Raw genomic sequence first — 26,891 nt, forward strand, 5'->3', positions numbered from 1 at the left:
ACGGCCGATAATCCGGCGGAGCCCACGGCCGTCAATCCGGCGAAGCCCACGGCTGGCAATCCGGCGAAGCCCGTGGCCGTTAATCCGGCGGAGCCCACGGCCGGCGATCCCGCAACCAGCAATCCGGCGAAGCCCACGGCCGTTAATCCGGCGAAGCCCACGGCCAGCAATCCGGCGGAGCCCACGGCCGTTAATCCGGCGAAGCCCACGGCCAGCAATCCGGCGGAGCCCACGGCCGACGATCCGGCGAAACTCACGGCCGGCGATCCCACGGCCGACGATCCGGCGGAGCCCACGGAGCCCACGGAGCCCACGGCCGGTGATCCCACGGAGGACGATCTGGCGGAGCCCACGGAGCCCACGGCCGACGAGTTTGTCCAACAGGTTGACGATTACGTCAAGTCCACGCCCACGCTGTCAATCTTCTTCAAGGACGACAACCGATTTATGCAGAACATGGCGACCAAGCTCGTCGACCTTGCCAAGGACACGACCACCGACCTAGCGAGCCCCCAGGTCCTGCCCATGACCATCGAGGTGACCATGCACCAGCAGGTCATCTACTGCGGTACCGACGCTCCGTCCCCGAACGCTTAGTTTCTCAGCGGTACTAACACAACTGGCAGACGACAGCAGCTCCATGACGAACCGAAAAGGTACCGCAGAGAAGCGGTGGGAGAACCAGAAGGAGCTGGCGCTACGCATCGCCAAAATCGGGACGCTGATCCTGCCCGACGACCAGGGCGTCGCCCTGCGCTTCATCAACCAGCGCACGGCCGACGAGTCGGCCAATCTAGACCTTGAGGCCCTCGGGCGCGGATTCGAGTCCGTCTCGCCGCGCGGCGACACGCCGATAGGCACCACGCTGCGCGAGCGCATCCTCGAGCCGCTCGTCCTGCAGCCGCTCGCCGAGGGCAGGTTCAAGCGGCCGCTGCTCGTGTCGATCTTGACTGATGGTGGGCCCTCGCGCGAGGACCCTGGCAAGTTGGCGAGGGTCATCCTCGAGTGCGGCAGCGAGCTGGTTAAAAATGGGTATCCAATGGACTGTAAGTGCCCACTTTTCTTGGGTTGACATTCATGCTTGGTTGCTGACTACGGACAGGCGTCAAGTTCTTGGTCGGCCAGATCGGCTCGTCCAAGGAGGCCGTCGACTTTCTCGACACGCTTAGGGGCAACAGCGATATCGACAAGGTTACTTACGTCTTTGCGGGTATGTACTTCCTTTTACCTGGCGGTCGAGACCTAGGACATATGAGGCTCACTGGAGTTTAGGCAGGTTCGACGACAAGTTCAAGTCGTTCCGCGATCAGCGCGCGCTGGACCGCTGGGTAAGTAATCTCGCTGAGTGAATATCTCGCAGGAGCGGTTGGTGGCTAACCACTTTGCTTTTATAGCTCGTCACGACACTGTACCAACCCCTCGCGAACGCGGAGCGTAGGAAAGCGTAGGAGGAAGTAGTAACAGCCATATGCGTAGGACGGTAGTCTTCTTGTAATTGATGTCCAGCTGTTTAGTTCGCTCTGACGACAAAGGTGTGCCCGAATAAACCCAAGTCACATTCCCGTCTTTCCCATATCTGCCAAGAGTAACTTTAAACCGACTTTCTGCTACATAGATCCTTTCGTCTCCTCCATTCACTTTCCCTCACTTTTACTCTCCCAAACTCGCCCTCCATAAGTTCTCCCGCGCCGCCTGCACCCTCCTCCCAATCGCCTCCTCCGCCTGCACCAACCCCTCGAGTAGCCTCTCCAAATTGGCCACCGCCTCCAGCGCCAACTCCAAATCCCCGTCCTCCCGCACCGCGTTCTTCGCCCCCTCCGTAGCCTGCCTCACCTTGTCCAGCCTCCTCCTCACAACCCCGGCCACCTCCTGCGCCACCTCCCCGGCCTTCTCCCGCACGTCCTTCGCGGCGTCCAACCGCCGCTGCTTCGAGCAGTCGGCCTCGCCCACGCTCAACGCCAGCTGCAGCGCCGCCATCTCGAGCGCCGTCGCGGCCCTCGCGTGCTCGGCGGCGCGCTGGGCGGCGGCCTCGGCCTGGCGGATAGCCGCGTCGGTGGCGGCGGTGACGGAAGCCGTGCCGGTGCGGTAGGAGCGCGCGACGCCCAAGACGGTAAGCAGAAGTAGGAGCGAGACGGCGCGGGTCAGGGGCAGGAGGAGGAGGGCGGGAATAACGTGGGTGACCAACCAGGGCGGGAGGGTGCGGTGGTAGAGCCTAGTTAGGGAGGTGTTAAGGGTGGTGTAGAAGTACCGGGGTAGGCCGTTTATAAGGTTGCCGCTGCTGTGGGTGGGGATGAGGGGGAGGAGGAGGAAGAGGGCGAGGGCCGCGACGGATAGGGTCTGGCGCAGGTCGGGAAAGGGGAGAAGGTAGGCGAGCCAGACGCGGACGTAGATAGCGAGCCAGAGGGCCGCGACGACGGCAATTCCGCCTGGAGGGAGTCCAGGGAGGTTAGCATGTTGTATGGAAAGGGGCCAAGCTGGCGATTACACACTCTTGTGCTCCTGGAGTAGCGGCGTGAGCTTCTCGAGCTTTGGGAACTCGGTCGCCTGCTCAGCGATGGCGGCCGTGTCGACGTCGAGTCCGCTCAGAGTGTCATTCTCCGTGCTGGGAGTTGTTTCGATAGCGCTACTTGAATCCATGATGACGCCTTGGTTGGGGGTTTTGGGACTCAAGTTCGGCATAAGCGAAAGCTTCCAAGGTAAACCGTTAGTGCGGATAAGCTACAAGTAAGACGATGTGGGAGGACTTGGTTAAGCTTTGCAAAAACTGGGGAGAGATGGTTTTCAGCGGCTATCGCGCTCTCTTCATGTGACATGGTGATAGGTGCTTGGCTTCTCAAAGGTGGATAAGCTAGATGTTTTTGCAGCCAACCACCTTGCGCTGTTGTTGGTGGTGTAAGTTGGGTAGAAATGCATAAGTGCAACCGCGGAATCAGCTGAAGATGTCAGCAGACGGGGTCTGAGAGGTACGAGTATACTCAAGTACCTTAGGTACCTCTTTCAATGGTACGGCCACGGCCGGCCGGCCGGTCGGATTCGGGAAGTGGAAAGGACGCCCCAGTGCCATGACAAGCCGAGCCAGTGTCTTGGGAGAATAAAGAGCCCCGCCCCCTCGATTCTCTAAAGGACTGCAGTGGTGGCAGTAGTGTTAGAGTCAACCCAGAACCCAGCAGCACACGGTGACAGCAACCGCCAGCACGTCCTAGCCATGGAGCAGGTCATCCAGAGCTTGAAGTCCAAGCAGATCCCCGTCCTCGAGCCGGGGAACCCCGAGTACAGACACGCCATCGCCACGTCCAACCTCGTCTTCCGCTTTTGCCGGCCCGATTTTGTCGTGCAGCCTGAGAATGCGGCTCAGGTGCAGGCCATCATCCGCGAGGCCAAAGCCCGGTCCCTCAAAGTGACCATCAAGTGTAACGGCCACTCATACGCGGGCCACTCAACGGCCGACACTGGCATTTCGCTCGACCTTCGCCGTATGAAAAGGGTCAAACTCGATGTCGAATCGATGCTGGTCACTATGGACGCCGGCTGCCAGTGGGGCGACGTGTACGAAACGCTTATTATTGGCGGACACGACGGCCTTATTATTAACGGCGGTCGTTGCCCAACCGTTGGCGTTAGCGGCTTTATCCTCGGCGCCGGGCTTGGCCCTTTCACGCGCAGCTTCGGTATGGGCGCCGATACGCTCGCCGAGGCCACTGTCGTAACCGCTACTGGCGACCTCGTCACTGTCAGCGAGTCGGACCCGCCCATGTCCAAGAACGGTCGGCTCTTTTGGGCGCTCCGTGGCGCCGGCGGGGGCAACTTTGGCGTTGTGGTGGAGATGAAGCTGAAAGTGCAGAAGCTCAGCAATTACCAGAAAACGGTGGTAGCGGGCCGCTACACCTGGTACCCCAAGGGCGGCATCACTGACGAGCTCGTCGAGGTCATGAACGCCTTCTACGCCACGCTTTGGCCCAAAAAGCTAACTATCGACAGCACGTGGGCTTGCGACCTGACCGACTCGTCCAACGAGGGCGGCGTGCGCTTCAACGTGGCGTTCGATGGCCTCAAGAGGGAGTACAACGGGCTTATCGACTCCTCCATCGCGCACGAGGAGCTCAAGACGCAGCTTAAACGCCGCGTACTGCCGGAGCCGTCGACGCGCTTCCTATACGAAACCCTCGTCGCCCAGTGGCTTGAGGAAATGGAGCGCGCGTACCCCAGCAACAAAACGTACGAGCTGTACAGCTCTTTCGTGTTCACCAACTCGGACCCGGCCAAGCTGGCCACCATCACGGGGCTCATCCGCGGGCTCATGACGGAATTCCGCACCCAGTTCAAGGGTGAAAAGGTTACTTTCCTTGTTACCTGGATTCATTCGGGCGGGAAAGCGTCGGAACCGCGACCCGACGCCACGGCCTATTTTTGGCGCGAAGCCGTGTTCCACGCCTACGTGACAGTCGAGTGGGTGGACAAGTGGATGGAGCGGGATATGCGGGCGTTTCTAGCCAAGGTGAAGCGGGCACTGCGGCCGCATTCGCTGGGCGAGGAGGCGGCGTTTATCAATTTCCCCGACCGGGACTTCCCCGGCAGGCTGCACGAGCGGGCGTACTTTGGGGACAACACCGAGGAGCTGAGGCGGATCAAGCAGATGTGGGACCCGGAGGGCTTCTTCAAGTGGCCGCAGGGCGTTAAAAGGCCCGGGGACCCGGATGAGGAGGACGAGGAGGCCGACGAGGACGGCGAGGACCAGACGGATCGACTGGCTTCGGAGCAGTGGGCCAAGCGGTGGAAGCACAACAAGCCGGCTGATCTCGAGGCCGAGTTCGCCGACCTAGGAGAGCGGGGATTTGACGAGGACGAGTAGGGCAGACACTGCATTAGGTACCTACGTACGACATTCAAGAGCTATTCATCCCCTTGCTTTGATCCGCTTGTGAAGGGTTTAAACATTTACACCAAACACAACACACCACGTAATTTCCTCTTCTAGTATCCTATCCTATACCTCCCTGTAGTGGGCTAGGGATTATGGCGGCGAGGTACCACCAGGACAATTTCCTGAAGGCATCGCAGGCCGCATCCGAGGCGGCGTCCCCGGAGCCCAGGTGTACATTGACCTACCGCGCCGACCGGTAGATCAAGTCCATCATGGCGGTCTGGCCGCTCCGCTCGGCCAGCGCCTCCGCGTCGGACCCTTGGTTGATGCAGATGGAGTCAACCTCGACCAGGGAGCCATGGAGGTGCTGGTTGAACGGTATGGAAGCGTCCACGTAGACGGATTTCAACCGGAGGATGCGAAAGTGTGAAGATGACTTTAGCAGGGCGTATCGGAAGGGTGTTACTCTTTCGGCGTTGGGTTGGGAGGTGTCGAAGCTGGGGCCGGCGGCGGGCTGTAATGAAGGTCGGGCGGCGGCTGCGGAGCCAACGGCTGTGTGTCCGCCCCAAGCAAGTGGCCCCGGACCCAGCGTGCCAGTCCGTCCATTTGATACCGCGTTTTGACGAATAAAATACTACTGTGTCACACGTAGTAGAAATCGAGACGAGAACCCTGCTCGAGATCGTTAACACGTGACGGCACCCGAGGCACTGACGTTAAAAAAATCGATTGATTGATTGGCGGGGCAGTTCGCAGCTCCTAATCCCGCAACCTTGGGGCTGGTTGCGCCATCGCCGCTAGCCTAGAAGGGGAGTCGCGCGCAGGGGTCTCTCGTCCGTCGGCACGACCCTGATCCACTGCTATGGCAAATGAGGGAGGGATTGCCTCGCCTCGCGGGACCGGTTGCGCCATCGGGAGGTCCAGTGTTCGGGCGGCGGCGTGGTGGGCGTGGGCGTGGGCGTGGGGGCAACGGCAAGATTTGCGCGTCTTGACGAGAAAAGATGATATAAGGAAGTGTGGCCGGCTTGCAGCCTGGGCATCTTGGGTTTCTTGTGTGCACATACGCGCTTATCTCGCGAGGAGACTGCATATCCCTGCGCGGTACGTCGGCCTAAACGCCGAATCGAAAATATACGCGACTCCCAACAACCGCCGCCAATGTCCGGCCAGCACTCACCACCGCCGCCGCCGCCGCCCGGCGGCAACTACGGCAGCATAGACGACAGCCCCGACAAGCCGCACGGCGGCGGCGGCGGCGGCGTGCTCGCGGCCGGGTCCGAGACGGAGTCGACGTCGGACGACTTCCAGGCCATCGACCCACACAGCGGCGTCAAGCGCGGGCTCAAGACGCGGCACCTGAGCATGATGGCGTTGGCCGGCATCATCGGGCCGGGCCTGCTGGTGGGCTCGGGCGGCGCGCTGGCGAGCGGCGGGCCCGCAGCGCTCGTCATCGGCTTCGCCGTCATCGGCGTCGTCGCCTTTAGTGTGATGCAGTCTCTGGGAGAGCTGACGACGCTGTACCCCAGCGGCGGCGCCTTCACGGCGCTGGCCGACCGCTTCGTCGACAAGGCCTTTGGCGTCGCCGTGGGGTGGAACTACTACATCATCTGGTGGGCGGTGCTGGCAAATGAGTACAACGCCATCTGCAGCATCTTCACCCTGTGGGCTGAGCAGGTGCCCATCTGGGGGTACTTCCTCATCTTTTGGGCTGCCTTTGCCGCCTTCCAGCTCCTGGGTGTCGAGACTTTTGGGGAGGCTGAGTTCTGGCTGGCGCTCATCAAGCTCGTTGGGCTGGTTGCATACTTTCTCTTCTCGCTGGTGCAAGTACTCCCCCTTGGGTGGCCACTAGCCCTCTTTCCCGAGGCTAACACAGTGCCGCCTGTTCAGATACATCGGTGGAGGGATCCCAGGAGCCCCAGCCCTTGGCTCCTTGTACTGGCGCGAGCCCGGTGCATTTGCCAACGGCTTCAAGGGAATGGCGACGGTTTTTGTCTTTTGCTCCACGTTTTACGCTGGCGTCGAGTCGGTGGCTGTGGCAGCCACTGAAACCAAAAACCCCCGCGTGGCAGTGCCGTTGGCGATCCGCCAGGTATTCTGGCGCATCATTTTCATGTAGGTTGGCTCGCTATTGGCCACACTTGTAAGCGCGCGGTCTAACGCACAAGGCATAGCTACATGGGATCCGCTATTTTCTTCGGTCTGACGTGCCCTTGGGATGCCGACGGCCTGATCAACGGTGGCAACCGGGCTCTGCGGAGTCCCATGACGGTGGCGATCCAGAACGCCGGGTGGGCGGGCGGCGTGCATCTGATTAATGCCTTCATCTTCGTGACGTGCCTAAGCGCCATCAACTCGAGCATCTTCATCGCCAGCCGCACGCTTCTCTTCATGGCGCAGGACCGCATGGCGCCGCGCTTCCTGGGCTGGACGGACCGGCGCGGGGTCCCGATCCCGGCCATCGTGGTGGCCAACGCGTGCGGCGCCCTGAGCATGATGAACATCTCGACGGGCGCGGCGCAGGCCTACGCCTACATCGTCAACCTGTCTGGCGTCTCGACATTTCTGGTCTGGGGCGCCATCTCGTTTGTGCACATGCGCTTCCGGGCCGCCTGGGCTGCGCAGGGCCACACGCCCGAGGACCTGCCCTTCCGCTCGTTCGGGTACCCCTGGAACGCCTACTTTGGGCTGGGCGCAAATGTGTTCCTGGCGCTGGTGCAGGGCTGGTCGACGCTCGCGCCCTTTGACGCGGCCACGTTTGTGGATGCGTACATCCTGCTGCCGCTCTTCCCCATCATCTACTTCGGGTACAAGCTGGTGTTCAAGACCAAGGTGCGGAGAGCGCTCGAGATAGACCTGGTGTCGGGACGGCGCAGGGATCTGGAGGAGGACAAGGAGGTGGGTCAGGGGACACTGGGCGACGAGGCTCTGCCGCTGTGGAGGAGGCTGTGGAACAGTTTTTGACCAACAGGACGTTCCAGGGGGTTTTGCGGGAGGGTGTGGGTGTGTGGGTGATGCCTACCTGACGACGAAAGCGGAGGGGTCACCGAGACGGTCGATGGGTTTCTCAATGTGGCCGGTCCACGGACCTGGGCACAATAAACAATGCTCACCTCGCAGGGAGGATCCGAACCCTCCCTTTTGTCGTTGCCAAGGTTGGCTTCTCATTCGGGGGACGCCGCTGCTGGTGCCGGCCGGTGGCAAGCAGGTGGGTCAGGGAAGGATCAGTGTCGCACGCAATGGAGCCGATCCGAGCTGGTCACAACACTGGTCACAGAACAGAGAACAGGCTGGCACGCCTCATTTGCCCAGCGAGGCTCGCGCGCATTCTCAGCCGTCAGCGCGGACTCCTGCAGGCCGGGCCAAGCTGGCGGTGGCCCGGACGATGGGACCAGCGCAGTCAGCCGGGGCCTGGGCCTGGGCCTGGGCTGGGCATGCGTGGCCGTTGGATAGGCTCGCTCTGTGCGTTGTCTGGCTTGGGATTGATCCATGGCCTTGGGTGTGCTCAGTCAGTCGGTCAGGCTGAGCTGACGCTGACGAGTCGAGTCGGCATGTCAGTCGCACAAAAAGCCCACGTAGTCTAGGCCACAGACGGGATTTTCTGCTGTGCTCTCCGTTGTGAGTTCGCACAACAGTCGGTCTCCAGCGACAGAACACAACCACACGACGGATTGAGCCACACAAACCAAACCCCAACTTCGTCACATATTGGCACCAGGTCTGCCCAGGCAGAATTGCAAGCTTTGGCGGGTGGGCTGTGCTGTTCGGGGCTGAAAAAACGACCGGGGTCGGGACAGTGGCTAGCGTGGCTAGCCGAAAGCGTATTAGTTCTTAGCTTCCGGGCCCACCAATTTCCAAGGCTGTTTCCCAACTGGGCATGATCCGTCCTGCCAACAGCCAGCCATTAATCTTCAACGGCGGTGGGCACTGGAATGCTGAAGCTCTGTGTGCATCATCAATCCCCAGTCCAGCGACATGCTCCGCTCATGCTCCCTTCGACGTACCCTATATCCGATCCTCATCTTCTCTGACGTGTGTGAGATGGCACAACCGCTTAGGTCGCCGAATGGGTTAACCAGGTATCAGGGAACCCGCAGACCGAGCCCACCAGCAGATAACGTCCAGCAGCAGCAGCAGCAACACGCACAGTGCTCAAGTGGGCAGGCGTGACATGTCGGTGCAGGATGCAGCGCTGCAGGCGGGCAGGAGAAAAAGCCATCTGCAAAGACCATCTAGGAAGGAAAAACGAGCTCGACTCGCCCGGAAAGAGGGCGAATAGACGCACGCCACCAAATATAGCGGCCCCCCTCACAAGCGCGGGCGGTGGAGATCAGATGGGCGGGCTGTGGAGGAAGCCGCCTCTACTCCGGTTGGCGTCACAAGCGAGATGCCCGACGCTTGCTTTGGAGGCGGAGGGCTGAGCTGCTGTCCGCCTGCCCGCCATGCTGCGCTCTTCCTCGTCGTGTTCTGCTAGCCCTCCGCCATCGGGTTGGCCTGGGCCTTGGCTGCTCTAGCGTCCAGGTTCTGAGCGCATGCGCTCCTCCAGCACCAACATGCAACCCTGCCGGAACCTTCTTGGCAACATGAGGGCCAGTTGGGGTCCGTTGATAAACATGGGGGATGCCGCAGCTGGCTCCTCATCGGTGCCGGGGCGCAACTTGCGTCTGGTGTCGGTTCTTACTTCTTCTTTTGATACCGGTATTACTGGTCATCAACCGTCCATCATCCTCCCGCCGCCTCGTCCTGATTCCTTTTCCTGTTTCTCTTTCCTTTTCTCCCCTGCTGTCCCATCACCCCCGGGCGGCTGTTGGTGATCTCTTTCCCACAACCGAACGTGTTCTGTGCCCCTACCGTTCGTTAAACTGAGATTGGGGAACCGCATTCTCGGGACGGGGTTTTCATCTTCTCTCGCCATCCTTCATCGCCTCATCATCTCGTGGCCTGGTTGTCCCCGCGGGGGATCACGCTGCACACAATGGCATACTACAAGGCCTTTGGGCTGACATGCCCAGACGATGGAAAGTTCTACGTGTGTGAGAAGGCGACGGTCCAGTTCATCGGCTGCTGCACATCAGACCCCTGCGCCGACGGGTCAGGGAAGTGCCCTCAGGCCGACCTTAGGAAATCCAACTTCTCGCCTTCCGAGTACCAGGCTCTGCCGGAGCAGGACTGCGATGGCTACCCAGGGTACCAGAACTGGTACACGTGTACCAACAGCAGGTTCATGGGCTGCTGCGCCGAAAACCCGTGCAGCTCCAAGTCCTGCCCCAACGACAAGCTGCTCCCGGCGAGGCTCAGCGACAAGACCATAAACCGCAACCTGTTCCTGAACCCGACCTCCTCCGGCGTCCCCTCCTCGACCGCGTCCGGCCAGGCATCGGGGACCGCCGCGGCGAGCACCCCGGCGGTCCAGCAGCAGAACAACGGCCTCTCCACCGGGGCCATCGCCGGTATCGCCGTCGGCGTCGGCCTTCTCTTCATCATCCTGATCGCCGTCTTGACGTACAAGTTCGGCTGGAGCGCTGGCAAGCGCAAGGAGAGGAAGAAGGCCCCGGTCCTGCCAACCATGTCGCAGCCCGAGTACGACTCCAACGAGCCGGCTCCCTACTACGACGGCGCCCACAAGAGCGCCACCGCCCACGCCAACCCGTTCAGAGGTTTGTCACAACCCAACACATCTTCCCCTTCCTACCTGGATGCTCGTGGCAGTCTATTAACATGGCCCGGCCCCCCTCCCTCCCAGAGTCATACATGAGCGGCTCGACAGCCTTCAGCTCCCCGCGCGACACCATGTTCGCCAAGCACCAACACCACCACCAGTCCATGGGCGCCCTCTCGCCCGACGGGCCCCAGTCGGCCTACGCCGGCAGCGAGGGCGGGGACCCGCGCCAGCCGAGCCCGTCCTACAGCCAGCTGAGCTTCCACAGCAACGCGCACACGCCGCAGCTCGGCGCCGCCCCCAACCTCCCCGTCGTCTACGAGATGGACTCGACCGCGCGCCCGCACGAGCTCGCCAGCAGCGACGCCCCCGCCAGCCCCGCCCTCCAGGTGCCCGGCCAGTCGCAGCAGCAGCAGCCTCACCACCACGTCCGCGGCCCCAGCTTCGACTCCCCCATGACGTCGCCCGGCCACCCGCCGCCCGCCAGCCCCATGATCTCCGAGGCCGACGCCGGGTCCCAGTACGGCTCGCCCGTGGGCTCGCCGAGGATGCCGCCAAACGCCCTGTCTGGCAACGGGGGTTACGCCTCCGTCCCCAACGACAGCGCCGCCGCCAACTTTAGCCACGACCAGAACCAGGGGTACAGGCCATACAACGCGCCTCCTGGGCCGAGGGAATGATTGGTGCCCTGTCATCATGACTGGGTACCTAGTGTGCTTTTAATGTCAAAGTGGCTCCAGGTGCCGCGTCAATTCCTAACTAATGAAGGGGAAATAGAGAAAAGAAACCATGTTTGTTTAATTGGCGAAACGGGATAGATAGCCCGTTGCCCTTCGCTCATTCAGGAGCCGTCTCCTCCGAGGGTCAGCGCAGCGGCTCCCATTTCTTTCCTTGTCGTTTTTATTACATGATATCCAGCCCCGCTTTCTCTCTCTCCCTCGCAGTCCTGCTGGTAGACGTTTCCTAGTCCGTCAAACAAACATATTGCGTCATCTCTCCCTGCTCTCGTGACCGGTGTCGTCGCCCCTACCCGCTACAGGCCCGTTCTAGGCCTTTCGCGGCACGTCCAGCCAACCTGCATGCGTGATGGAATCGCTCTGGCTCGGGTAAATGCAAGCTCACCACTTTCCTGTCTTTCGAGCGTCGCATGGGTCTTTCGCGCGACCGGCCCGTTTAGCCAAGCCAGCAGAGAGTGCGGTTCCCACCCTCAATATACCTGCCGCACACCATTGGCCAGCCATCGAGGAGGGACGTACGCAAGGACATTAGGGAGACTGCGGCATTGCACGTCGGGCTTCCCGTCCGTCTTGGCGAGCTGTGGTACCCAGAGCCCCAGACCGGGAACCCGAACGATCTCGGCGGCCGCTCCGTTCACGAGGACGGCCCAGACAGAAAAAAGAAGTTGAGACGGGATCGCCCATCACGGACGGGGATGAGTTGTGCCGCCACCACCACAACCACAACCCCTCGCTTCCCGCGACACTCAGGCCTTGGAGTTGCGGATAAAATCGCCAAGACAACCCTTCCCGAGAGATCACCACGCATGAACTCATCTATCCCACTCTAGCGGGTCAGTAAAGCCGCCAAACCGTCATCTCCCGGGGAGCTTCCTCAGCCAGTCGTCCTGCGTCGTGGCCCGGGAAACCGCGCACGCCTTCCCCGGCAAGGGGGCGTGTGCTCTGCTTGCGTACTGCCCATCGTCATCCCACCCCGTCATGTTGAAATGCCTTCTCCAGCCGCCATGCCCGGATTACGGGACCGCAAACCGAGGCCCCTGAATCACATCCGCGGAGAGAATATAGCGAGGCCGCGTAACCCACACACCTCGGCCACCGCGGGAGGCGAGGTCATCCTGACATCCTATGGGGAGGGTATAGGCGTTTTTGGCGTACCTGGGGGCGGCGGCCGCGGGCGTTATATCAGGCTTGGCCTCCGTTATGCTGCTGAGCTGACTATGGCGACGCATTGCCGAGGCTCGGGCCAAACGACTCCTGTTATAACAAAGACCTAGTAGTCCACCAGCCCGACATGGAGCCCACCGACAGACCGGACAAGAAGGTTCTTTTCCTTACCAATGCCGAGCGCGGGCAGTCAACCGTAGTGCTCGCCACCAGCCACGCGCTCTTAACGGCGCGGGGCGAGGACGTCGAGGTTCACATCGCCTCGTTCGCCGACCTCGCTGCCGACGTGCGCAAGGCCTCGGACGATGCCCTCGCAGCAGCCACCTCCGCCGCCCTGCCCATCGTGTTTCACGTCGTCCGCGGCGCTAGTATGGCCCAGTCGTGGCAGGGAGTCATGGCGAGCGGCGGCGTGGGCCACAACTTAACCCAGATGCCGCGCCGCTGGTGGGACACGCCGGCGAAGCTACGCCCCATATTCCGCGTCATGCAGCCGTGGGACCCGGAGAGCTTTCTCGAGATCTACCAGAGCCTGCTGGACATCATCCGGGACGTCGGCGCCGACCTGGTCGTTATCGACAACGTCTTCCCCCCAGCCCTGACGGCATGTCGGTTCCTCGGGGTGAGGATGATGGTGCTCAGTCCCAACACCATCAAGGACTTTGCGCTGCAGTTCCAGCCGGGCGCGGCCGCGCTGTGGAAATTTCCTTGGTATGTGGGCAAGGCTTGCCTTCGAAGGCTTCGTTTGCTGTCTGTTGTAGTTTAGCACTGACGGGAGCTCAGCGTCGGCACCGCTTTCCCATACCCTGTGCCACTCCACCTGATCCCCCTCAACATCTTCCTCGTCCTCGTTATCGTCTACATGGCAATCACGGATCCGCACACCAAGGCGCTTGCTGCGGCGGTCGAAAAGCACACCCAAGGCGCGCGCTACACGTCCCTGATGAATTTAGGGGCCACCAAGCGCCTTAACTTCAAGGTCCTGGTTTCGAACCTCCCCGAGATCGACTTTCCGCTGAGCTTCATCCCATCCCACTTGGTGCCCTGCGGGCCCATTATCCGGCCGGCGAGACCCTGTGCCGAGGCATCCCCGGACCTGGCGACGTGGATCGCGCGCGGGCCGACCATATATATCAACCTGGGCACGCACGTGCGCTACTTCGGCCCACAAGAACCGCTGCGCCTGGCTGGGGCCCTGCGCATGGTTCTGGATCGGGCGGACTCGGACCAGGAGCGGAAGCTTGGGGGTTTGCAAGTGCTGTGGAAGCTGGTAAAGCTCAAGGGTGTGGACGGCAAATTTGACTTCCCACTTGACGAGCCCGGGTGCGACATGCACAACGTGCTCGGGAGATACATGGACGCCGGCAGAGTGAAGATTGTCGAGTGGGTCGAGCCCGAGCCCATCGCGGTGCTGCAGGAGCCCAACATCGTGCTTGCGGTTCACCACGGCGGCGCCAACAGCTTTCTCGAGGCTGTAAGGTGAGCAGAGAACCCACAGGCGCATCACGGATGAGCGACCGTTCTGACAAGTGACATCTCGCAGCGCTGGAGTCCCCCACGTCGTCCTCGGCGTCTGGATGGACACGTACGATTTTGCCAACCGAGCCGAGTATCTAGGGATCGGGATCTGGGGGAACAAGCGATCCAAGCCGGGCTGCCGGCCCGAGGAGCTGGGCCCGGCCCTCGTCGACGTCCTGATGGGGCCCAGGTCGGCGCAGATGAAGCTGAAAGCGGCAGAGCTGGCTCGACTCTGCGCGTCAAACGGGGGCGGGAGGGAGATGGCGGCCAGGACGATACTGGACGAGATCGCAACGTTGCGGGAAGTCGGTGAGGACAAGGCGGAGAAGAAGGAACATGCCGACTGAGGCTGTGCTGTGTCTTTGGGGATAGGGCGCAGCAACATCTGGTTTCAGATTATGCACGGGTCTTGCTTAGCTTCCGTACTTTGGATGCCCAGCTCTGGCAGCTTCCGAGAAGCTCACTGCCGCTGCCAACTGTCGAATCAGGTGCTGCGCCAAAGGCGACCCGTCCCAGCCCTAGGAATGGCCTCAATGAGACGGGGTGGAGTTGGGCAAGAACAAAGTCGACGCCAAGAGGCGGCACAGACGATCCTCGCCTGCGGGCCAAGAAAGGGTCCAGTTCCTGAAAAAAAAAAAAAGGGTCGCTCGGCTTTTACGTGCAGACGTTGCATGCTTAGCTGCTGGAGCGACACATCTGACGTCACGCGCCTTCCTTCCATGTCTTGGAACCCGTCAGCCTCTTTTCTTTTTTGGCCATCACCACTCACCCAACTCTCTCACGACACGAGGCGTTCCTTCCTCCCAGCCCGACTTGGGCAGCTTGGCGCTGCAGTGACCTTCGTGTTGACCCTTGAAAGGATGCCCTCAAGTCTATCCTCTGCGGCTGGGGAGCAGCCGAAACGGCAACCACGATCCGTGGGCTTTCCCATCGTGCTCTCCACGTCGCCGACCACGGCCGCTGAGCTTTGCTGCGTCTCCAAGTCACGCGAAGGCGTCGCGCCCCACCTCTCTGGCCAGAAACAGCGCGAGCTCGGTTGACATGCGCCCAATATGGAAGATTTCCGTTGCTCTTGTTGGCTAAATTCCGCCCCGCCCCGCGCGGGGGACCTCCAAAATCGGCGCAGACCTCAGCTCGACCTCGTATTACTTGTATTGTGCCTGGTGATGCAGCGTCCTTCTCTGGGCGGCCATCGGGTAGTCTATGTGGCTCTACTGATTGACGGACGCAAAGTGCGCCAATTGCCGCCGCTTCGCTGAAGCCATCGCGGGCTCCCAGGGGCTGCGGGGCGGCTCCTGACATGCCATGCTGCTGTGGGACACAACGAAATTGCCTGCTGGATCAGGCAAGCGTTCACGGCAACAGACTTTGCACACAGAGCTTTGGGTGGCCCCGGATTACAACGTTGTGCCCTCTATTCTTGGACGTCGTCACATTGACGGTAATGATCAGGACATGTCTTGACCTGAATTCCAATCCCCCCATATTAAGACATCTTGGCTGCTCCACCCTCCCCGTAGTATATAAACCGACATGAACATCCTCCTTGCATCTCCTCTGATTGTTTGTCTACACAAGCCACTCCTGCCTGCAGATCACCCGACAAGACCACATCCGATCTACCAAACACAGAGAGGCTTCTGTCCAGTCCACCGCTTCACCACACAAGATGCAGCTCATCAACGCCATCCTCCTGGCCACCGCGGCCACCGCCCACGTCCTGACCAAGCGGTGCTCGCCGTACCCGAACCCGGACATGTACCTCGGCTACGACCCGCCGTCCCCGTGCTGGCACACGCACACCACGGCCTGCGTGAACCACATCATGAACGGCACCGAGCAGTACGTCAGCGAGAGCCGCCACACCGCCGTCATCTTCCCCGTGTCCGACTACTGCTTCGGCTACATCGCCGAGGAGCAGGCCCGCGAGGCCGACGGCCGCGTCACCTGGGGCTGGCGCAAGAAGCACGGCAAGCTAACCCGCGTCCCCGGCACCGACATCCTCGTCATCACCGAGATGACCGACGAGGCCGTCAAGCGCTACAAGTCCATGACCTACTAGTCCTGATGGCCCGGATGAGGGGATGGGCTGGCTGCGATGGTTGTTTGGGTGGATGTGGGATGGTGACTTGTATTCTTCAGCAATGATTTATAAATGATTAATCTACGCCTTTGCGCACCGTATCCAGCACGTCGCTTATGCTCTAGCGAAACCGCACTGAAATCTCGATTTCATCGTCAAAGCACAGAGAGGGTTTTTTTATGCTAGCGTGGATCCCGGCAGGCTAGTCGATAGTCTTTTGAGTAAAGAGAAGCGTCGCAAACGGATATAGACCCACTTAGTAGCCACCAGCCACTAAGCGGGGGCCTTGGCTTTTGGCACGGTGGCCCAATTGGTTCGTCACAGAGAGGGAATCAGATCCTATTGCGAGAAAACCGGCACCAATCATCTTGGTATGGGCATCTTTGTCGGATACTTGTTGTTCGTGCACGAAAAGGGCACAAAAACAGCGATGATGGGGTGCTGACTGCTTTGAGTTTCGGTACGTGATGTTGCTGAATTCCTGGGAGACTCGCAGGAAGCCGGAAAACTGGATGCACAATTGCTGGGGCATTGTCGTCTGCCCCGTCCCAGGTTAGCCTGGCAAGTACTGGCGCGTAGGGGCCTTCTTTTCGAAGGCTGCAATGGGAGGCTTGAGCATCTTTAGTGCACAGGAGACGGAGAGGATCGAACTGGTATGATTCGTCGCCGGGCCGGCTTGTTGGTTCATGTCCAACACTCGGCCGCCATGCAATGCCCGCAGGAAGGTTACCAGTAAACTTGGCTGCTTGGCCGTTGGCTTCTGAAGGCAAAGTTGCGCAGTAATCGGCTGTTTGCGACACCAGCGGACCAACACCTGCCTGTGCTTCCCTTCGATGCTTCTATCCCCAGCCTAACCTGACTTTGGCGCCCCGAGCAAGCATGGAAGGCCGCCGTCGACCTGATCCTCGTCCCGAGTGCACATGCCTAAACAGGCAGTCGAATTGCGCCTGCTGCCAAAGCAGGCCACGTGCCATGAACTGCTACCGAGTACCTTGTGCTTCCTTTCGGCCTCGGCCCGTCGCCGGGTGTTCCTATCCGCCCAGCGGATACAGTTGCGAGCCTGACGAGGACGAGGCAGGTGGTTTGTGAAAGGAAGTGATTTTATGCCACGAGAGCGCGACGGGTGATTCCCGGCTCCGGAGCTGCTGTCGCCGTGGAAGTAGCTCGAGGACATCTCGAGGAAGAGGTGGACTTTATCTTGTATTTCGCAAGGACATTGTTGTGGCTTTTCCTCCATGTCCGAAGCAATCAAGCGGCACGATGCAGGTTTGGCCATCGGGCCACGGGCGTTGCGCAACATTCGATAGAACAGCGAAACGGGGAATGTGGTCAACTCAGACCCCAGGGCCACTTCACCACTTAACTCCAGTATGTGGGGTTTTATGCCGCTCCTTTATGTGTGCGGTCTGCGGCAAGAGATGGCCCGTGTGTGTGGTGGAAAGATATGTCAAAAGTCGGGGGTTTCATACATTCTGCAGCGGTCGGTCTTTCTACGAGGCGTAGGTTTGAGAAACATGTGGCAAGCAAAGGCAACGACTATGGGGATTTAACTTCATGCTACCTGGTCGATACCGAAATGCTGTCACAAGAATGTGAGCTGTCTTGCAAAATGCTCGCAACCCCATCTTCAGTTTGTGCAGAATAGCGAAACCAGTGGAAAGAAAGAACGAGATATGCTCCGGACACAGAGTGGCCCAATATCAAATACCGTCACAAATACACACACGACCCCACAAGCTTGCCCCAGCATCTTCACCCGTCAAGGGCTAACCTGGTCAGTAGGAGTTACGTTGTCCTCGGGGCCGGGCTTCTCATTTGGCCTCTCCTCCGTGGAAGGAGTAGTAGTCAAGGGAGCCGGAGTAGTAGTCAAGAGAGCCGGAGCAGTAGTCAAGGGAGCCGGAGTAGTGGCTGTGATGTGTCCCTTGCACTTGCATCGCACCTTACAGACGCACTGGTCGAATCCCATGATGGTCTCGTCGCAATCCGTTGGATAATTCTTGTGGCAGTCCCACCCGTCATCGCTCCCTGCCGGCGACTCACAGGCGCGACGGAATAACTGGGCAGCTGTCAAGGCCTTGATTCGAAGCAGTCCGTCCTTGTTCTTTGACTTGTCGCTCGCCTCGACGTTCGTTCCGACATTCGTCTTGCGGCTGGCAACCACGCCCGTAACCACAGCCTGTACGAGTAGCAGGGCCCCCAGGAGCACCGCCAGGACTATCAGGCCGACCATGGAGAAGGTCTGCACGCCCGCGCTCGTGACGACAAAGTCGCCGGACCCCTCCCGCGGCTGCTTGTCGTCGCCCGTGAAAACGTTTTCCCAGTTCGGGTCCTTGTTGAACAGGGTGGCGTCGAAAAAGGTGTTCCTCGTCGCTATGTAGCTGGCCAGGATCAGGCGCTCCATGTCGGTCTCGATTTTTGATGCCTCCGCGTTGATGACGCCGTTGGGGCTGGTGGTCCGTGATCGGAGCGCCGAGTCCCCGCTGGCATTGCCAAGCCTGGCGATGACCGGAACTCCAAGGGCGATCTCCAGGATCTTGATCAGGACGCCTTTGATCTTGCCGTTGATGCCGGCCACTGACTTGAGGGCTTGGACATTTTCAACCGCGTTCGTCCCGTAGCTCCATCTGTTCTGCTCCCAACAGGACAGGACGGGCCTTTGGCGCTTGATCCAGTATTTGGCGTTGAAATTTTCCTCACCCGCAAAGCCGGGAGGGCTGCCCTCTGTCAGGTACCAGGGATCCTCCCCCGCCGCGATGCTAGCCCGGTGAGCAGACCAGATGACGACGGCGAAGGAAACATTGCCGCGCGTCAGCTGGTTTTTCGCATCTGGATGCATCAAGAAGCTCGCCTTTGGGGCGTCCTTGATGCTGACTTTGTCGATGGGGACGAGGTATTCCAAGGTGTTCCATAAATTGTAAGCCTCGTAGGAGTCGTCGCTGCCAGACGCGGAATACCACCCGTACTCGGTTGTGCAGGAACCGTCGACAGCCAGTTTGAGGTCGGAACCCTGCTGGAGACCGAAGTCGACTCCTTTCAGAGAGTAGCCGTAGGTCAGCCGCCGGCCTGGCTCGCTGCCGTTCCCGGCCGAGAACCTGGTGGCGGAGATCTTCACGTTCCGTCGCGGCATGACATTGGAGTCCTCCACGCTGCCTAGAGCGCGCATGGCCGAAGGTGCCCGAAGGCCAAACTCTTTCAGCAGCCCGACTGGCTCGTTGTTCGTCACGGCTCTTGGGTAGTAAAGGACGTTTGGATTCGCTGGCGCGACGCTGCCGATCTGGAGGAGCCCGGGAGTGACGATTCCCATTGCCAGGGACGACCCCCAGAGGATGAAGGCCGTACAGGTAATCGCTAGGCCGTAGTAGAAGTCGCCGTATCGGTGGCTGTGCGGCAGCTTGTGGCTCCTCTCTTGCCCGCTCTCAAGGTCTGATGGCGGAGAGGTGATCTGTGTTTGAGAGGCGGCCTGTTGCTCAGGGGTGTTCTGTTGCTGAGGGGTGTTCTGTTGTTGAAGAGTGCCCAGTGCTGGAGATATTTTCCGCGATGTGGGATTGAAAAAGCAGTCCCATGTGTAGCCCGCCAACCCCTTTACCGCGATAAACACGTCGCCAGAGTTCCACAGGGTCACCAGCGCGAGAAATCTGCGCCGTGAACTTGTGCCGGGATATAGCATGACGATAAAGCAGAAGAGGTTCCAGAGGCAGGAACATATCAAGATGACGGCGATGGAGGCGACTGCCGTCATGAACGCTCCGGTGCGGGTGCCGAAAGAAACAGCCCAGATATTGCCATCGTCAGTGGGCATGTAGAAGGTGGAAAAGATTTGGTAGGATTCGCGAGGGGCTGGGGTGTAGATGTCGGCCATTTTGACGCGTCTGGCTGAGATCGAAGGCTTTGTTTAGTGGCAAAGGCGGCCTGTACTACCAGATAGTCAGCGCCCGTCCGAAAGCGAGCGGATAGCAGTGCTTTATGTACCAGTCTGTGTGAAAACGCAGCTGGAGGGCGGGTCTTCGGGCACCTTTGCCCTGACAGGCGGCTCCGAGAAAGCAGACCAAGACGGAGAAGAAACAAGGAAACAAGATACTGCAGGCTCAGAGTCGGCGTCGAGTCTGGCCCGGGCCTGTGTGCTATCAGATGTCCACATCCCGCGCTCACGGTGGCTGGGCCCAGAAGCAAGGGACATGTCTGAATACCCTCTATCTTCCGTTTGTGGAGCTACGTGGAGCATTTGCACAACAATACTCTCTCCAGCCTGCCTAATGTGGCGTCCTGGGCTTCGCCGCTAGCCATGCAGAGTTTAACCAATGGCAAAATGAACGCTTCGGGCGGAAATGCGTCAGTGGTCCAGCAACCAGAACAATTGTGGCGAAAGTGCACTTTGCGGCTGGAAGTCCTGCGGAGTTCCATGCCTCAAGGGAGCGTCCGATGGGCCGACTTGAGAGATGTATGCTTCTAGATTTGCACCTCCGGGCTTGGCAAGGCGCCACCTGCGACGGCCATCACACTTGGACACGGCTGGAGCCAATCGCACTATCTTGGGCTCCGGCGGCAGGGTCCTCGCCCCGACTGGGCCTCGACGTGACTTGTCTACATGACTCTCACGGAGGTAGGAATCCAGCACGTTCCATCCCCGGGCGTCCATGTGGTAAGGCTGGCAGCAGCTACGAGCCAGTCATGGCGGTTTATCCGCACAAATAAACTTTGTGCTCGGTGCGTGGACGCCTTGGCGCGGAGATGTTCAAAGCAGTGCGGCGCCCGGTATGAGTATAGCTTCAGTCTGATAGGATGTGCTCACATAGAGAGGGGGCAAGTATCGATCTCGGCCTCTGGTTGGGGATTCTCTCTTCAGATATGGGCCCGCATCAGGTTCGACGTCGGGCCGAGGGAACCCCGAACACATGGGTCGTCGACTTCACTGCGAGTTGTCGCCCGGTTATGCCAAACATGGCAGGGCGGACGTCCGGAACAACACGCTACACGCGCTCGCCCGAGTGCCGCCATCACGGCTGGCTGCACCTTACGGATATTTAATCCTCCTGTTCAGCAGCATCTTGCAAGCGTTGGAGCGAAACGCCAGCGCCACTTGACTGTCCCCAACTCAGGAGCTTGCAAGGCTTCCCACACAGCACCACACTTTCACTTCTCTGAACCCCCACAGCTCACCAAGCTGTCTTGATTCCATTGCGCCCAAACATGCAGGCGAAGCACCTCTTCGCCTTGGTCGGCCTTTGTGCCGCCCCGGCTGTCGCACAGTCGGGGTCGCTGCTCACCGTGCTCCAAGAAAACGGATTCACCAAGTACGCCGAGCGGCTTCAGACCCTGAACTCCCCGGCCTTGACCGCCGGGCCCAACGTTGTCGTCTACGTCCCGACCAACGCCGCCATAACCAACAACGGAAACTCCACCATCGCCCGCCGCGGATCGGACGAGGATGACCGGGCCGGGGCGTTGTACAGCGTAAATGCGATTGCCCCAAGACGGATCAGGAACTCTACCACCGGCACGAAGAAGGTGTTGGCGAGGGATCTGGGGTGCACTCCCGGGCTTGTGTACGAGTCCTGGCTCAACGACCCGGCGTTCGTGAATCTTGGCCCCGGACGCAACCAAACCGTCGTCGAAAAGCACATCTCCTTGGCCGCGCAGCCCCTCGTCTTCACGGGTCTGGGGGCGAGCGTCAAAGTGACAGGTGACGACATTCCCTTCAGCGGGGGCGTTATCCGCCCCATTTCGGGGTAGGTTTTTGCATTTCATTCATTTTGGGACATGTCCGCCCCAGGCTATTTTGCTAAATGTCTCCCAAATAAACAAGCACCCTCACCCTGCCACGGAAGGTATCGGAAACCCTTCCGATTCTGGGCGCCGACAGGTTTCTGGCCTTACTCCAAAGCTCAGGCGTTCTCGGCGAGGTTGACAACCGGGCCAGTATCACGGTCTTTGCGCCTTCCAACTCTGCCGTCCGCAAGGCCGGCACCCTGACGGCCGCCCAGCTGAGGCAGCACATTTTGGTGGACTTTCCGGCATACACAACATGGATTGCGAATGGCGACGTCTTCCCCACCCTCGGTGGAGGATCCGTTACCGCCTCCGTGCAGGACGGCATCATCAGTATTAACGGCGCCAAGATTATGGCGAGCGACGCTATCGTTACAAACGGAGTCGTCCATACCGTTGATAAGGTACGCTAATTGACCTCCCCGACCAGACCAAGCACTGGGGCGCCCCAAATAAGGACGGCCCATAGATACTGACGGCTGACATATGGTCACAGGTGCTGACTGCTTCGACACCGACAACCACAACCTCGCCATCGACGGTGCCCACTTCGGCCGCCGGCACGGCTAAGCCGCTGCCGTGGCAGCATCTGGCCCTCGCGTTTATTGCCATTGCGGTGGCTGCCGCGACTGGCCGCGGCCACTAGCATGCTGCGTTGAGGGGCATGCTCTGGGAAGACGGCTTCGGGTGATGGGTAACACTGCGGAGTCGCGACTTAATTTCCTAATTCATTGTTTGGTCCGACCCGAGTCACAGCTTTGCGGTTGCGCCTTTGGGGTATACCTACTTAGATGGCGACCACCTTTGTTGGGTCGTGAGCTAGGTGCGACGCCCAAAAGTGGCAACAAACGACAGATGGGGAAAGAACGGAAGCACAAAAAAACGACATGTATAAGGCATCATGATGTTTTCCCATATCCGAGCACGTTCGAGATAATAGGGGAGCGCTTATAGAATTGAAGTACCAGACTGTATGGAAAATAAAAACTCTATAGTGGTCTAAGCGGGTATCGATCTAGAAATGTAGAAAACGAAAATCGTAAAGTGTCATAATGCATGCCTGCTCATATCGGGGAGAACGGGTCGACCGGCTTGATATGGGGCAGGGTGAGGAAGTCGGAGTTCCACGAGTTCCGCCACGAGGAGCTCCTGCTGCTGCGCAGGTCCGACGTCACAATTCTCGGGACCATCTTCCCGTCACCTCCACGCTTCTCCTTCTCCAGGTGCATCGCGGCCGGCTTGGCCAGCGAGTTGGCCGTGTCGGGCCGCTCGATCGCATCGATCCTCGCCTGGATCATCTTCTCCTCGTCGGTCGGGACGGCCGCCCTCTGCGCGTCCTCGCGCTTGAGGTAGATGTTGAGCACGTGGACCGACGCGATCAGGGTGAGGGCGCAGGCGAGCACAAAGGCGTAGCCCTTTGGGTAGCGCGGGCCCTCGACCGTCTGGAAGGTCAGCAGGGGCGTGCCGGCGGTGGTGAGCTGGGCGATGATGGTGACCATGATGAGGGTGAAGGAGCGCTCCTCGGGCGAGTCCCGCAGCAGCGCGTTGATCCAGCCCGACAGCACGCCCGCGATGGCGCTGGACCAGAACATGGTCGAGAAGGCGTACCACAGCGCGCCCTCGGGCACGAACCAGATGGTGAGGATGACGAGGCCCGAGGCGTTGAGGGCCGCCGTTATGGTGATGGTCCACGTGGGGCCCAGGAACAGGTCCGACGCGAAGCTGGCCGCCAGCGTGTACAGGATGCCCAGCGCCGGCGCCATGGAGCCCAGCTGGTTGATCTGGGCGGCGTCGAACCTGCCCAGGCTCTTGATCCAGAGCAGGTAGCCGCCCGTGCCCTTGTGGATGCCGGCGTTCCAGAAAAGGACGTTGACGAAAACGACGATCCAAAAGCGAAAGTTGCCGAGGATCTTGGGCAGGCTGGCCATGTGGAATGTTCCTTGGATGCGGTGGCCGTCGCGCTCGAGACGTTCCTGTCCGATTTTAACCTCCTCTGCACTGAGGATCCAAAGGTTGGGCTTCGCGGCAGTGCCCGGGAGCAGAAAGAAGCCCATGACGGCGACGGGGAATGTCATGAGGCCGCAGATGATGTAGTTCCAACGCCAGCCGGTGATATCCAGGTGGCCTTCGAGGTACTTGGACGCGCTAGATGCGATGAGGCCGGCCGCCAGGTTGCCGATGTTTACGCCCGTGGAGGAGATGCCGCCACGACGGGCCATTTCGTTTCCACGATACCATGAGCCTGGAGTCGGAGTTTGTGGTTAGCGTGGGAGTCCACGGATTTCCCACCAACTTATCAAAAGAGTAACATACCGAGAATAAAGCTCATGGCGGGGTAAAAAGGGGACTCAAAAAAGCCAACCAGAAATCGGTAGGCAGCAAGCTCAGCGAATGAGTTGGCGCGGCACTGGCAAAGAGTAAAAAGAGCGCGCATGATATCCATAAAAGGAATGGACCAATGCATGGGAAGAGATGTAAAAAAGTAAATAAAAGGAAGCATGCCGGCAACGGCGCCAATGGTATAAAAGGTCTGTATCTGAACGAGTTGGTTTCCGAAAAAGCCAAGATCTTCCTTCATGCCGGCGACGTAGGCGTTGTTGAGGTTGGCGCCGTCGATGGCCTTGATGGCGTAGGCCAGGAAGACGTAGGGGATCAGGATCAAGTCCAGCTTGGCGATAAAGCGGCGCTCTTCGGGGCTGTCGTCGGGCGAGTACCACGACATCTTAGGCCTCGGGGCCTTGGCCTCAACCGTGGCGGGACTAGCCGTCTGTTTGGAGTTGGGGGAAGCCATGTTGCTGTCTGGACACACGAGGAGGGTGGACTGGTGAAGCAGCACGAGAAAACAATAGGAGAGGGCGGCGGGAGAGGATATTTAGACATTCTCGAAACCCTACGACTAGAGAAACAATAAGAGGAGAAAACACCGTGCCCCGCGGGATAAGTGGACAGGACCAGACTCCGCGACACGGCCAAATTAGGATGCATGGGAAGGGCTGGCGGCAGGCCTGCAGTGATCGCCGAGCCGCAAGAGGCATCTTAATGGGTCGTTAAGGGGTGGGGGGCTACCAAGGAGCTATCTGGACGTTGGATAACATTGGAAAAGCCCGTTTCTTGGGCCACTGGGGATGCTGGAAGCAAACAGAAAGCGTGACAAGAATAGAATAAAGCATGCTTCCGGGATTATGGATTATGGGGCCTGTGGGGATGCCAGGTGCGGCCCCTGGGGCGGAACCATGGAAGCCAGGGTAAAATAAGGTGCAGAGCGGGCACCGGGTGTCGGTGGTAGGCCGACGACCAGGGGATTTCGATCCGCCGCCCAGGCCTGCGAGTTTCGAATTTCAGATCCCCCTTTGGGAATTTGACACAGAGGCGTCCCCAGCTCGCCAAACACGCGACCAAGAATACCTGCCACTGGGTCTGAATTGAATGCACATGTTCGAAACATCCTCCATCCTTGGGGCCTCCCCGAGCATTCTCGGAAGCCAAGTGCCAAGAACTGCCACCGCAAGGCGCTGCACAATTGCCCGGCCAGCAATGCCGACTGCTGTCCTTATCATGGGCCATAGTGCCGACCGGGCTCGGCGGCCGGCCGGCAGCGGGCATATCGGGGGAGCGGTCGCATCTGTCATGCGGGCGTGCGGGCGTGCGGGTGCTAGTGGTGTAACCATGCACTGCGACCAGGCCGTCCATTGTGACGCCGATTAGGTTTTATGGGCGGCTAGGCAAGCGGCCCGTGGCTGTTAGTGCCACTGCGTGCCTGCCCAGCCCAAGGGGCCCGGCGAAGCACACACAGACTGACAGGGCGAGCATGGGTCTCGTGATCCACCGCCTATGTGAAGGATGTCTGTGTGGCAGTAACGGCAGCTGGGGGGGGGGGGGGGGGGGACCTGGCCACAACCCACGGAGCCAGGCGGCGGCGCAGCCCGGGTGGAGAAGCCGTGCCCGGCTGCGTACGACACAGGACGCAGCCCTTCGAGATTGTGCAGCAAAACTCCGGGTGCTGCCGGCCAGATCTGCGTTCCCTCGTCCTCGAAGGAGCACACACTCTGAAGAGGGCAAGCAACTCACATGAGCTGGCGTGACCTGGGGCCTTTCTTCGGCTCAGCCTGTAGGTGAAACATGCCAACTTGGTTCGACCCCACCCAACGTTCGACGCAGCCAAGCCACACGCTTGGCGTGCAAGTCAGGCCGACGTACGCTAGCCCTCTTTTGGGACATGTGCTTCCAGATCTTCGGGAGGGGTCAGCCCAGGCTCTGCGCCAGACTAAAAGAGAACGACCATGCCCTTTCTTGGGACCAAAGTAGCGCCAAGGCGAGCAGGCGCGGCCAGGGACCTTCTAGAAGCCTCCCAGAAAAACCCGAGACGAGACAAGACACGACACATGGGACTCTGGCAGGGCTTAGTGCCCACAACCCGTCCTGCTTGACAACGGCGGGTGGTGATTTGAGGCAATCATGCTTGGCCGCCCTGCTGCTTTGTCTCTCCAGATCTATGATGTGCACAAATCGGCAAATCTGCATGCGAATCCTGGCGGGCTCTTCAAGACAGCCCCGGCTCAGCTGGTCTGCGTGTAGAAGCACCAGGCGCGCACCCTGTAGGCAGCCTCGCACTCGGCCATCGGCACAATAGTACTTCCCGCCCACCACTTCCCGCAACTTGCCCCTCACACGACAAATCTCTAGTGACGCTACACGTATCAAGTCTGCGCGACCACCTATTTGTATCCTCATGCTCCAACTCCAAGAATGGCCTCCCTCCACTTGCACGCCGAACACACTCGGGTATTGTTTGTCGTCAGACCATAATTTTGCCTCTAGCGGACGGGTACGCAGCCTATATCGAGCAACACAGCAGGTCGGTTTCGCACATCGGTCACGGCCACTTGCGTATAATGCGCGGGCCATGGGAACCTTTTTTTGCAGCAGACGGAAGCCCAAAAAGGAAGAGAGGAAATAGCAGCCAGAACCGGGCTTGAACATGGGTGCAGGGCGAAAAAAAGGTGGGAGGATAGGAGAAGGATAGGGGAGGATAGGGAAAGAATAGGGGAAGGATGTCTAGAGAAGGATGCCTAGAGGAGGATCGGTGAAGGATAGAGGAACCTAAGGATG

The 26,891-nt window shown here is 59.9% G+C and overlaps 15 protein-coding genes across 15 annotated transcripts; 8 read left to right on the forward strand and 7 right to left on the reverse strand.

Moving 5' to 3' along the window:
• Nucleotides 1–21: 21 nt before the first annotated feature.
• On the forward strand, nucleotides 22–1,562 carry GGTG_08102 (hypothetical protein; the record flags this gene model as incomplete). The annotated part of the gene is made up of 5 exons (XM_009225939.1): nucleotides 22–568; nucleotides 627–1,046; nucleotides 1,103–1,210; nucleotides 1,273–1,328; nucleotides 1,395–1,562. Coding segments are annotated over 5 exons (1,185 nt in total), but the record flags the coding sequence as incomplete, so codon positions are not given.
• Nucleotides 1,501–2,759, reverse strand: GGTG_08103 (hypothetical protein). The gene is made up of 2 exons (XM_009225940.1): nucleotides 2,490–2,759; nucleotides 1,501–2,426 (listed from the first exon to the last, which is right to left on the reverse strand). Exons 1-2 carry the CDS (start codon nucleotides 2,677–2,679, stop codon nucleotides 1,651–1,653), a joined length of 966 nt encoding a protein of 321 aa, XP_009224204.1. The 5' UTR covers nucleotides 2,680–2,759; the 3' UTR covers nucleotides 1,501–1,650.
• A 378-nt stretch (nucleotides 2,760–3,137) lies between these two features.
• On the forward strand, nucleotides 3,138–4,901 carry GGTG_08104 (hypothetical protein). Its single transcript, XM_009225941.1, has one exon. The coding sequence runs from the start codon at nucleotides 3,206–3,208 to the stop codon at nucleotides 4,847–4,849; it is 1,644 nt and encodes a 547-aa protein (XP_009224205.1). The 5' UTR covers nucleotides 3,138–3,205; the 3' UTR covers nucleotides 4,850–4,901.
• Nucleotides 4,902–5,102: 201 nt separating this feature from the next.
• On the reverse strand, nucleotides 5,103–5,467 carry GGTG_08105 (hypothetical protein; the record flags this gene model as incomplete). The annotated part of the gene is made up of 2 exons (XM_009225942.1): nucleotides 5,103–5,375; nucleotides 5,447–5,467. 2 exons carry the CDS (start codon nucleotides 5,465–5,467, stop codon nucleotides 5,103–5,105), a joined length of 294 nt encoding a protein of 97 aa, XP_009224206.1.
• A 552-nt stretch (nucleotides 5,468–6,019) lies between these two features.
• On the forward strand, nucleotides 6,020–7,822 carry GGTG_08106 (general amino acid permease AGP3; the record flags this gene model as incomplete). Its single annotated transcript, XM_009225943.1, has 3 exons — nucleotides 6,020–6,621; nucleotides 6,749–6,973; nucleotides 7,033–7,822. The coding sequence occupies 3 exons, from the start codon at nucleotides 6,020–6,022 to the stop codon at nucleotides 7,820–7,822; spliced, it is 1,617 nt and encodes a 538-aa protein (XP_009224207.1).
• A 141-nt stretch (nucleotides 7,823–7,963) lies between these two features.
• Nucleotides 7,964–8,311, forward strand: GGTG_08107 (hypothetical protein; the record flags this gene model as incomplete). Its single annotated transcript, XM_009225944.1, has 1 exon — nucleotides 7,964–8,311. The coding sequence occupies one exon, from the start codon at nucleotides 7,964–7,966 to the stop codon at nucleotides 8,309–8,311; it is 348 nt and encodes a 115-aa protein (XP_009224208.1).
• A 1,141-nt stretch (nucleotides 8,312–9,452) lies between these two features.
• Nucleotides 9,453–11,305, forward strand: GGTG_08108 (hypothetical protein). Its single transcript, XM_009225945.1, has 2 exons — nucleotides 9,453–10,515; nucleotides 10,602–11,305. Exons 1-2 carry the CDS (start codon nucleotides 9,834–9,836, stop codon nucleotides 11,195–11,197), a joined length of 1,278 nt encoding a protein of 425 aa, XP_009224209.1. The 5' UTR covers nucleotides 9,453–9,833; the 3' UTR covers nucleotides 11,198–11,305.
• Nucleotides 11,306–12,545: 1,240 nt separating this feature from the next.
• GGTG_08109 (hypothetical protein) lies at nucleotides 12,546–14,280 on the forward strand (the record flags this gene model as incomplete). The annotated part of the gene is made up of 3 exons (XM_009225946.1): nucleotides 12,546–13,126; nucleotides 13,199–13,894; nucleotides 13,959–14,280. 3 exons carry the CDS (start codon nucleotides 12,546–12,548, stop codon nucleotides 14,278–14,280), a joined length of 1,599 nt encoding a protein of 532 aa, XP_009224210.1.
• Nucleotides 14,281–14,329: 49 nt separating this feature from the next.
• GGTG_08110 (hypothetical protein) lies at nucleotides 14,330–15,235 on the reverse strand (the record flags this gene model as incomplete). Its single annotated transcript, XM_009225947.1, has 2 exons — nucleotides 14,330–14,531; nucleotides 14,703–15,235. 2 exons carry the CDS (start codon nucleotides 15,233–15,235, stop codon nucleotides 14,330–14,332), a joined length of 735 nt encoding a protein of 244 aa, XP_009224211.1.
• Nucleotides 15,236–15,503: 268 nt separating this feature from the next.
• Nucleotides 15,504–16,124, forward strand: GGTG_08111 (hypothetical protein). Its single transcript, XM_009225948.1, has one exon. It carries the CDS (start codon nucleotides 15,603–15,605, stop codon nucleotides 15,993–15,995), a length of 393 nt encoding a protein of 130 aa, XP_009224212.1. The 5' UTR covers nucleotides 15,504–15,602; the 3' UTR covers nucleotides 15,996–16,124.
• Nucleotides 16,125–16,866: 742 nt separating this feature from the next.
• GGTG_08112 (hypothetical protein) lies at nucleotides 16,867–17,316 on the reverse strand (the record flags this gene model as incomplete). The annotated part of the gene is made up of 1 exon (XM_009225949.1): nucleotides 16,867–17,316. One exon carries the CDS (start codon nucleotides 17,314–17,316, stop codon nucleotides 16,867–16,869), a length of 450 nt encoding a protein of 149 aa, XP_009224213.1.
• Nucleotides 17,317–17,775: 459 nt separating this feature from the next.
• Nucleotides 17,776–19,875, reverse strand: GGTG_08113 (hypothetical protein; the record flags this gene model as incomplete). Its single annotated transcript, XM_009225950.1, has 1 exon — nucleotides 17,776–19,875. One exon carries the CDS (start codon nucleotides 19,873–19,875, stop codon nucleotides 17,776–17,778), a length of 2,100 nt encoding a protein of 699 aa, XP_009224214.1.
• Nucleotides 19,876–21,113: 1,238 nt separating this feature from the next.
• Nucleotides 21,114–22,527, forward strand: GGTG_08114 (hypothetical protein). Its single transcript, XM_009225951.1, has 3 exons — nucleotides 21,114–21,742; nucleotides 21,820–22,186; nucleotides 22,279–22,527. Exons 1-3 carry the CDS (start codon nucleotides 21,204–21,206, stop codon nucleotides 22,426–22,428), a joined length of 1,056 nt encoding a protein of 351 aa, XP_009224215.1. The 5' UTR covers nucleotides 21,114–21,203; the 3' UTR covers nucleotides 22,429–22,527.
• Nucleotides 22,528–22,846: 319 nt separating this feature from the next.
• Nucleotides 22,847–24,676, reverse strand: GGTG_08115 (hypothetical protein; the record flags this gene model as incomplete). Its single annotated transcript, XM_009225952.1, has 2 exons — nucleotides 24,096–24,676; nucleotides 22,847–24,024 (listed from the first exon to the last, which is right to left on the reverse strand). Exons 1-2 carry the CDS (start codon nucleotides 24,571–24,573, stop codon nucleotides 22,847–22,849), a joined length of 1,656 nt encoding a protein of 551 aa, XP_009224216.1. The 5' UTR covers nucleotides 24,574–24,676.
• Nucleotides 24,677–24,969: 293 nt separating this feature from the next.
• GGTG_08116 (hypothetical protein) lies at nucleotides 24,970–25,472 on the reverse strand (the record flags this gene model as incomplete). The annotated part of the gene is made up of 2 exons (XM_009225953.1): nucleotides 24,970–25,199; nucleotides 25,301–25,472. 2 exons carry the CDS (start codon nucleotides 25,470–25,472, stop codon nucleotides 24,970–24,972), a joined length of 402 nt encoding a protein of 133 aa, XP_009224217.1.
• Between the last annotated feature and the right edge of the window lie 1,419 nt (nucleotides 25,473–26,891).

The sequence above is a fragment of the Gaeumannomyces tritici genome, assembly GCF_000145635.1.
Source record: "Gaeumannomyces tritici R3-111a-1 unplaced genomic scaffold supercont2.4, whole genome shotgun sequence".
Classification (NCBI taxonomy): domain Eukaryota; kingdom Fungi; phylum Ascomycota; class Sordariomycetes; order Magnaporthales; family Magnaporthaceae; genus Gaeumannomyces; species Gaeumannomyces tritici.

Bases quoted from the DNA above. Each gene is read 5' to 3' on its own strand.
- GGTG_08103 (XM_009225940.1), bottom strand. From the start codon at position 2,679: ATGCCGAACTTGAGTCCCAAAACCCCCAACCAAGGCGTCATCATGGAT. The intron at 2,427-2,489 runs GTGTGTAATCGC...GACTCCCTCCAG, and splicing joins GCTACTCCAGGAGCACAAGA to GCGGAATTGCCGTCGTCGCG.
- GGTG_08114 (XM_009225951.1), top strand. From the start codon at position 21,204: ATGCAGGCGAAGCACCTCTTCGCCTTGGTCGGCCTTTGTGCCGCCCCG. The intron at 21,743-21,819 runs GTAGGTTTTTGC...CAAATAAACAAG, and splicing joins GTTATCCGCCCCATTTCGGG to CACCCTCACCCTGCCACGGA. The intron at 22,187-22,278 runs GTACGCTAATTG...ATATGGTCACAG, and splicing joins TCGTCCATACCGTTGATAAG to GTGCTGACTGCTTCGACACC.
- GGTG_08111 (XM_009225948.1), top strand. From the start codon at position 15,603: ATGCAGCTCATCAACGCCATCCTCCTGGCCACCGCGGCCACCGCCCAC.
- GGTG_08108 (XM_009225945.1), top strand. From the start codon at position 9,834: ATGGCATACTACAAGGCCTTTGGGCTGACATGCCCAGACGATGGAAAG. The intron at 10,516-10,601 runs GTTTGTCACAAC...CCTCCCTCCCAG, and splicing joins CCACGCCAACCCGTTCAGAG to AGTCATACATGAGCGGCTCG.
- GGTG_08104 (XM_009225941.1), top strand. From the start codon at position 3,206: ATGGAGCAGGTCATCCAGAGCTTGAAGTCCAAGCAGATCCCCGTCCTC.